General features: G+C 33.5%; 1 protein-coding gene across 1 annotated transcript; it reads left to right on the top strand.

Moving 5' to 3' along the window:
* The first annotated feature begins 3,634 nt into the window (after positions 1-3,634).
* Positions 3,635-9,024, top strand: LOC114284428 (protein LATERAL BRANCHING OXIDOREDUCTASE 1). Its single transcript, XM_028227321.2, has 4 exons — positions 3,635-5,356; positions 7,031-7,278; positions 8,171-8,498; positions 8,660-9,024. Exons 1-4 carry the CDS (start codon positions 5,102-5,104, stop codon positions 8,894-8,896), a joined length of 1,068 nt encoding a protein of 355 aa, XP_028083122.2. The 5' UTR covers positions 3,635-5,101; the 3' UTR covers positions 8,897-9,024.
* The last annotated feature ends 536 nt before the right edge of the window (positions 9,025-9,560 follow it).

The raw sequence follows: 9,560 nt of genomic DNA, 5'->3' as shown, positions 1-9,560 counted from the left end.
CTCTCTCTCTCTCTCTCTCTCTCTCTATTGTAAACATTTCTCCGATATATAAATTAAGAGTTGAAGAATTTAGCTGCTTTGAAGATTGTGATTGTAAGTATTCATTACTTTGATGTATGCTGTCACAACCCCATCCCGCCCCTAGTAGAATGGTGCCATGATGGCCAGTAATCCGAGATTTCCAAAGGCCAACTTACAAAGATTCACACACAATCAGAGTATACATATGGGGCTTACACGTGCGGAAGCAATAAATTTAAATATATATATATAGTCCCCAAGAGCTGTGCATAGATCAAATGAAATGACATACATAACACGATTTTACAACTTGAATACAAATGAATTAAAACTAAATATTACATCTTAATCAAAAGGCTTCTCACGCCGACATATACAAAAGACATGAAATACAAAGCTAAGAAGCGTAATCTTCAGGATGCTAGCCAAAAACATAAACCAAAACATCTTGCAAATAATCATCTAGGCGTCACCGCCTTCTTGCTCGTCACCTACATATATATATGGAGAGGGTGAGCTTGGATATTCAGTGAATGATATTAGTAATAAAGGTTTAAATGAATGATATCCGAGATCTTTATCAAAACAATACATAGCATATCTTGTGCAAAATCAAGGGATGAACCAAGTTCATCTGTCAAATCTTTCAAACTTCAAGGGATGCTTACTAACATCAATATAATACAAGGAATGGCATTCCGGACAAACCCATGCGGTAAACCGTCGGTGGCAAGACAAAGGAGATATCTCAAACAAACGCGCTAGTTGCATTATAGTCCCCTAGCACTAAAGACTTTCCAAGAATGTCATCAAAACAAGATAATACTTGATACAAAACTAGGGATAATCATCCATGTTTGGTCAAATACGTTTCCAAAACAAAGCAAAGCTTTATCAAAACTTTATAACATACCTTTATTAAAAATACCACTCACATGGCTCTTCGGGTGTAGGGATTAAGGCAAGAATCCAAGACCTACAAATACATGGCAAAGTCCACTGAATGCACTTCAAGAAGACAAGAAGAGATGCTCAAAGATGGGTATGAAATGCATTCTTAAAACAAGCTTTTCATGAGTGTAAATGATCTCGGTATTTCTTTCAAAACTAAGTCAAGACAAAGCAAAACACGTGCTGGGAGTTAAAACACTGTTTCTCATCTCGGGAAAACATGCTGGGTACCAACCAGGTCTTAGCCGAGGTCCCACACCTCTTGGCCGAGGTGTGGTCCCGATGACCACATTTAGGGAAATGGAGTCTGGAAATTCTGGGTTTCTTTTTGAAGAACATAAAGAACGTGAACATGAAGAATATGAATGCTAAAATCATAACTTCTTTATTCAAAATTTGAGATTTTATAAGATGAGTTCGAAAACATGGACCTGGGTACCCATGCTTGAAGATCTTATGAAAATAAACACAAAAAGATGAAACTTATTACAAACTTTCAGATCAAAACATGGTTTTATTTCAAGAACACATGAACATCATTTTCTCTTTCTAAAACAAGCTTTAAATCAATGCATGGCTCATGAATCATGCTAGATCATGCAATGTGATCGGATCAACATAAAGAATAACAAGAGTAGATCAGGAATCTAACATCAAAACACGGATCTAACGGTTCAAGGTGCAAAGATCAAGCTTGGAAATCTATTCTGACTCTAAGAACTCTTCTTTCTCTCTTCCTAGAGCTTTTCTCTCTTCCTAGAACAAAGATATAACAAAAGATATGTTTTCTCTACTGTCGGCAGACTTAACTCTCTGTTGGGACACGTGGCAACGTCTAGTTGGATCTCCTCAAAAAGGTGACAGAATGACAAGACAAGAGTATGACAAAGTGTGTACAACAAGCAAGGTGACAAGGGTACTCTAACAAGGTAAGAACCTCGGGCCAAGACATAGACTTCGGCAAGAAGGTCTTGATGATCTCGGCTAGAAAGGATAACACTTGGCCCAGCTGTACCACACCTCGGCCTAGATGTGCCACACCTCGGTCTAGGTTATATCAGTCCAGGAACAAGATCACTAGGTGCAAGGATCAAAGATCTAGGATGCCTAGATGATAGCATCTTGGCCTAGATGATAACATCTCGGCCAAGACACCAGGGTGAAGGTGGAGGTCAACCAAAGTGGTTCCAAGATGGTCCTAGGCGTAAGAGGTTCAAAGGTGACCTCAACTTAACACACTAAGCAAGGAACAAAGCACGCAATCAACACTTAGATAAAACAAATCAAGGTCTGCAGATGTAAGTTTAAGCAAGACAAAAATCATGCAAATGCATGCAAGCATGACTGAGACAAGGTGAGAGTTGTTACATATGCCCTCTGTTAATACACTTGTCATTTTATTAAATGTTTTAGAATTTTATGTGTAATAATTATTTAAGAAATTTTCATGACCCATATCTTCAACTGTGGGCTACACAGTAGGTAAAATTCTATGAATGACAAATACAAAGAATTCAACAGCAAATACATGAACCTATCTGTGTGTGGGTGGTCGCCGTTAGGCCTCCACCCCAATAGTAAATCATGAGACCATATATGTTATAATTTGTTTATTTTATACTTGTATTATTTGTATTTATATTCCTGGGTTTGTGCCACATAAGGGTAGGATGGAGTTAGGAGAAGTGGGACGTCACCCAAGTCGCGTATAGGTTAGTCCAAAAGTAGAGGATGGCATTGGGACAGGTTACCTTATAAATCGTTGATAGACGTGCTTAGCCTAGCCCCCTATGTATAATCTTTCTACAAATTGGTGTAATAAAAAGGGAGATTTGGTTGAAACCTCCTCATAAATAAAACTTTAATACATTAAGGATAAGCACAAAAAAATTTCCTTGAAAAGTCCAACACATACCACTGTTACCAAAATATTAAACTTTAAAATAATATAACTTTTGATCTAGATATCTATTTTTAATAAAATTAGTATTTTTAGAATCTTCTCATTAATATCTATCAAATAAAATTCATGTTGACCAAAAAAAAAAAATATTGCCGTCAAAATTGATGTAAACAGTAATATGTTACTATGTCTCACAGTAATATGTTACTTTGGTTCACAGTAACATATTACTCTGACAATATTATCCAAGAAAAAAAAATGATATTTAACTTTATCCTTACTCAATTATGCGCATCCTCCTTAGGAGGTTTAAGAAGTAAAATAAATTGGATTGTCATTTTCACCAAACAATGGTCTAATTGAAGGATTTTGGGTAAATTTTTCTTTTTAAAAAATGTGGTAACTAAGTCACAAATTTTTGCACCATCAATTACCAAATTTTGCACATTTTGTTACACCAATTTGTTGCGAAGTTACTCATTTTATAGTTGATGTTACAAATTTTAGTGATAAAATTACACATTTTTATGGCAGAACGCACATTTTGGTGTAAAATTACACCATAGCATTTCTCCACTTTCTTTAAAAGTGATTGTTTGTATAGGTGTTATATTCTCAACTTTTGACTATTAAACCTTGAGTTTTTGTAAAATTAAATATTTGACATCAAAACAATAAATAAATAAACTCATAGCACATGCTTATTACCACCAAAAAGAAGAAAAATAAAGTTTCACATTTAAATTACAACTATCCTTTGTTATAAATTTTAATTTAACACAATACTCAAAAAAAAAAAAAAAACCCTATTCTCCTATGTAATAATAAATTATCAAAATTATTGATTAAAAAATAATTCTCATATCATTAAAAACTGTTAATTGACTTAATGATTTATTTATTAACAAAATGATAAACTGAAAAATATTTTTCATATCATTAAAAATTATTAATTTACTTAATGATTTACGTATTAATGAAATTGATCGTTTGTTATGGAGTATGATTAATGTATTAACAAAATTAATCATTTGTATATATATATATATATATATATACGTATGTATTTTTTCTGTTTATATATTAGTTCAGTGAATTATCTTAGTAGTTTTTTTTTTTATTTTAAATGAGAGTTATCTTAATATTTCTTTTATATTTATCTGTTGAGAAAATGTATACACCATAACTTTTTTTTTATAAATTTAGAAGAAATTTTAAAGACTCATAAATTTACCCAAAATGATATGATAATAGAATTGAAATCTATATCATTGGGTGTATAAGACAATCTCTAATGGTTACTCAAACTTTTCATGAAATTTGAATTTGATGAAAAATGAGTTATTTTCCTGCTTCTTGCATCAAATAGGTATCAAATTGAGAATTTCACTTTTTTTTCATCAAACTAAGAACAAATTTGTCTTTCATCAAATTACTATTTATTGTCGTTGCCGGGATATCCTCCCGGATGACCACATCAAGGCAAAAATTTGTGAAAAAATTGCACTGGCTAGTAGACCACCTCAAGAGACAAAAAAATAATTACGCTGTACAGTTGATCGACCGGACATCTGCCCAGTTGACCGGTGTTCTGATGAAGTTCTAAAACCCTCCGTTGGAGCACTTAATATCAAAGGAAGGTTTTACTCAAATTTGATTAAAAAAAAATTGAAGCACCGTTGAAAATACTCTAACAAATCAAAAAATGATACCTATATCTAATAATTTATTTGAGGTTAAATTACAAATACAAGCTCGAGATTTGCTTAAAATACAGATTGCTTCTTGTGGCTTGAAAAATTACAAATACCCCCTTATTAGAATTTTTTATTTAATAGAATTAACTAAAAAAGTAAAATTCATAATTATTTTCCTATTTAATAATAAAATTACCTAAATTATTAATTGAAACATATTTTTAATATCATTAAAAAAATGTTAATTGATTTGATGATTTATTAATAAAAAAAATAATTTGTTATGAAATTAGAAACCTCAAAAGGTGGAATATAATTTTCAAAACCACAGGAGTCGATTTATATTTTAATCAAATCTGAAAGGTATATTTATAATTTACCTTTTATTTTATTTAATTTTATAAAATAGTATTTTAATTTTTAAAAAAATTATCAAAATAAAAAACTTAAATATGCTTTAAACTAGTATATATATATTGTAATATGTGGTATAGTTGAGCAGCTGGGTCCAGCAAGCAAGAAGAAGAAGATGATGGATGAAAAAAGTCCCCCTCCAGCCATGGCAGAGTCACTAGTGTCCAAACCGGTCCAAGAAGTGGTTGCGAACAGCAGCAACCAAGTGCCAGAGAGGTACATCTACAAGGGTGAAGATGGAGCTATCGATGCCTCCTTTCCACTGTTGGAGGTTCCAGTCATTGATATCCTTCGTCTTCTCAATTCTTCATCTGATGATGATGAACTCCTAAAACTTCGATCTGCTCTCGCCTCTTGTGGTTGCTTTCAGGTTTGAGACACAGAGATATACTTACTTATTTTAATCAACTTCCTTCTCTTTCATCATTTATGTGATTTATATAACACAAACCTACCATTTTCACATGGACTTTTTGTGCTTCATCAACATACTTTTGTTTTATGTCTCCTACTCTCTTGATTTCACATTACAAGTCTTTAAACTGATGTTCCGTAGTAAGTTTCATCTACTCAGAGAGTCAATTTCAATTTTATTATTATTATTATTATTTGGAATTTTATTTAGGCAAACCGAGTGGGTTTTTTTTTTTTTTTTTTTTTTAGGAGTGCCATATATACAAGGTAAGTATTAAGGGTGTGCATGGATTATTTTAAATTAGATTAGAAATAAATTTGATACCCAATCAATCATGATTGATTTCTAATTCTTAAACCCAAAATCAAACTAATTTTCTATTCGAACCAAACTAAATCAATTCGATGTTGCTGAGGTTGAAACCGTGGTATTATTATACTGAAAATAAATGAAACATTCATTTGAAAAGCAAGTTTCTATTTCAATCTTGCATCATTAAAAGTTTCCTTACAAAAAAAAAAAAATCAGTAATATATTATTATAATACACAAGTTTTGAACATTTTGACATAAGGAAGAACAAAGTAAACACCATGGGGAAATGAAAAAATAACCTGTAGGGTAGCCCAGTTGGTTGCGGGCAAGGGACCAGGGACTAGGAGTATGCTCCTCTCTAGGTCGTAGGTTCGAATCCCACCCCCAGCTGGCTACTGGCGAGCTCTTTGCCTGGTCGATCGGCTCAAGACCTTAAGATCAGTTGAGGTGCGACACTCTGAAAAAGTGCCGGTCCGGGCACTCAATTATCAAAAAAAAAAAAAGGAAATAGGGGAATGAAAAAATAAGTATGACTTATGGTAATTTTCCTTAAATGGCGTAGTGGAACCATGTGAAGATGTTTGTCTTGTATGTACTATGTATTATAGTCTTGTGTAATAATGTAATGGAATTTATACCGTGTTTCCTAATGTTTATCTGTCTTTTAGTTGTACGAGTAAGTGTGACAGTGCATATTGTGCATACGAGTAAATAGCAGTACTCAGTAAAGGTAGCTTGTCATCTAATGCCATGTGAACTTTGTACTAGATATATATGCAGATGTTTGTCCTAAGAAACTCCCTTGTCTATATAAGGAGCTTAATGTCCAATTGTAAAAATATAATGGATCTTGTGTTTAATATTTCATCCTCCCTTTTTTTGTGATTGCATCTTCTTTGTAATTACAAAGTCGCAACAAATCAGTAGAGCAATATGCACTTTAGTGTTTACTTTCTACCAATTATACGAAGACAATTTAATATAAATATAATCGAATCTTGAGTTAGTTTGGCTTAAGCATGACCTAAACGAGAACCAAATTGATCTGATAAATGTTGAACCAATTTAAAAACCAACTCAACCCATAAAAGTCAGATTAGTTCAGTTATATAATTTATTTTTGTCTTTTGTGCACCTTTAGTAAATACCATGCATAGGCCCTAGGGTTGTCGATATGGAGTCAAGCACTTTATGTGGTTCGAACACATGACCGACGCTACCTAAGATACTCATTCACAACTCAACTAACTAGTCTAGTGGTTTGGTCTTTCAGTTTCTCTTACAACATAGTGAAAGTCGGTTTTGGAATTTTCAGGCAATAAATCATGGAATGGAAAGCTCATTCCTAGACAAATTGCAAGAAATTGCCAAACAATTCTTTGTACTTCCAATTGAAGAGAAACATAAATACTCAAGGACAGTGGAAGACTTGGAAGGGTATGGGAATGATTCAGTTTTTTCAGAGCATCAAATTCTTGATTGGACTGACAGGTTGTATCTTATTGTGAGCCCTGAAGATCAAAGAAAGCTCAAATTTTGGCCTCAAAATCCTGAATGTTTTAGGTAAAGCATATCTATCACATTACTTAAAAATTTGCAAGCATATAATTTGTTAATTGGTATAAATGGTTTATGATCCAAGTTTATCAATATCTTATTTGTGTTCCAAAGCTAAAACAATAAGACTGTTTGGATTTTTGATTTGTAAAGAAATTTGTACATGAGAAAAGAAAGAAAGGGGAAAAGAGAAATGTAGTCGTAATTTTATTTATTTATTTCCTTTTGTCCTCTTCACAAATCAAAAATCCAAACATATCCTAACTGTATTTGTAATTCCAATTTAAAGCTGGGTTTTTTTTCAACAATAGAAAATATCATTTTTGATAGATAAAAACAATGAATACACACACCTCAGGGCATCAGCTCTGCACTTCACGTTTCTGCTAACTTAATTAATCAATGGGGATAAATTCCCACAAAATCTTCTCAACTCGTTTGTGATTGAATTACATGTATTTAAAATTTTTCCTATCATTTACTGATAAATAAGAGAAATGAATACACCTCACCTTCTCTAACTTCAATAAGCAATGGCACTCTGGCACGGTTCTTTTGGGGCCAATAAGAGTAGTGGTGGACTCATTCTAATCCACATTAATTGGGAGTGCGATAGATAAGACCGACTTCATTCATTCCATTTTATGTGGCCTCATTGGTCAGGAGTACTGCTTACACATGCCAGACTGAGGTACCACATTACCTCCACTAAATAAATAAATAAGAACTCAGGAGGCATTTGCATTTCTCCATTTTAAGTCCTTCAAAAGCTCAAGAGCATTATCACTCCCAAATATGACTTATTTTTTCATTTTCCTCCTGCCCAAACACGTTGCCTCAAAGCTTCCACCTTGCCAAATTTTGGATCTTCTTGACTTTATCTTCAATAAAATTGCAGGGAGATTTTACATGACTATACCACAAAGTTAGCAATATTGAATGAACTCATCCTTAAATCCATGGCGAAGTCATTGAACTTAGAAGAGAACTGCTTTTTGAACCAGTATGGAGAACGAGCAACGATGTTCGCAAGATTTAACTTCTACCCTCCATGTCCAAGGCCTGATCGTACACTTGGCCTCAAACCACACGCAGATGGAACGGCAGTTACCTTTCTGTTGCAAGACAAAGAAGTTGAAGGCCTTCAAATCTTGAAAGATGGGCAGTGGTTCAGAGTACCCATCATTCCTCATGCTCTTCTCATTAATGTTGGCGATCAAGCAGAGGTAAGTAGACTTGACAGTAGATCAAACTCTTCACATTCAGCTATTCTGCAATGCTGAAAGTACCTGTATTTATCGAAAAATGGAAACAGAAAAACGAAATTATGTCATACTTACTGTAATACCTAAAGATAATCAAAGGAGTTGCTGTCTTATACTTACAGATAATGAGTAATGGAATGTTCAAGAGCCCGGTGCACAGGGTGGTGACGAACTCAGAAAGGGAGAGGATCACTCTGGCTGTGTTTTGTATGCCAGAATCGAATAATGAGATTGAACCGGTTGAAGGGCTCATCGATGAGAAAAGGCCAAGGTTATACAGGTCAATGAAAGATTATGGGAATATCTATTTTCAAAACTATCAGCAAGGCAAGAGACCTATTGATGCGGCGAAGTTATGATGTTTTCAACATTCGATCTTTTTGTGGTTTGTGTGCGGATATGATAAAGATGTGAAATTTTTATGAGAAACCAATTCCAGTTTGAAGTTGTTAACTAATTTTTTTTTTTTAATAAAAGCTGTGTGATTCGGGAAGGCTATGTTTGGTTTATGAATTTGGAAAGAGATTTGGGAAGGGAAAGAGAAACAAGTACTTGAAATATAGTTATATTACATTTATATTTGACATACCCTTTCCTCTTCAAATTTCTCTCCAAATCTATGAACCGAATACATCCTACGCATTTGTGTGGAAATGAAAATCTGAGGCTTCAAATTAGTCAACTAATTTGTAAAAGATGAATGCAGCCGGGGCATTTCTCTAAATAAGCCAAAATAGTAAATCAATTCTCAAAATAAGCCTAGTTTTGAAAAAATTCTCAAAATAGGCTAAATCGTGGTTCACAACCACGATTTCAACATATATGCGCCTGTCTCGCATGGAATTTGGGAAGCCTTAAAATCGTGGCTACAAAACGCGCTTTTGATTAAGAAATCGTGGTTACAAAAGGCGCTTTTAATTAATTTTTTTTCCTTCTGAACTCGCTGTTCTAAACTACGCTTTTATCGGAAAATTTTTTTTTTCTGAACTCGCTGTTCTAAACCACGCTTTAAAGATTTTTTTT

Source organism: Camellia sinensis, chromosome 13, assembly GCF_055761805.1.
Source record: "Camellia sinensis isolate YWXY chromosome 13, ASM5576180v1, whole genome shotgun sequence".
Taxonomy (NCBI): Eukaryota; Viridiplantae; Streptophyta; class Magnoliopsida; order Ericales; family Theaceae; genus Camellia; species Camellia sinensis.
Note: the sequence above shows the minus strand (reverse complement) of the source record. Positions and strands in the feature narration are given on the sequence as shown.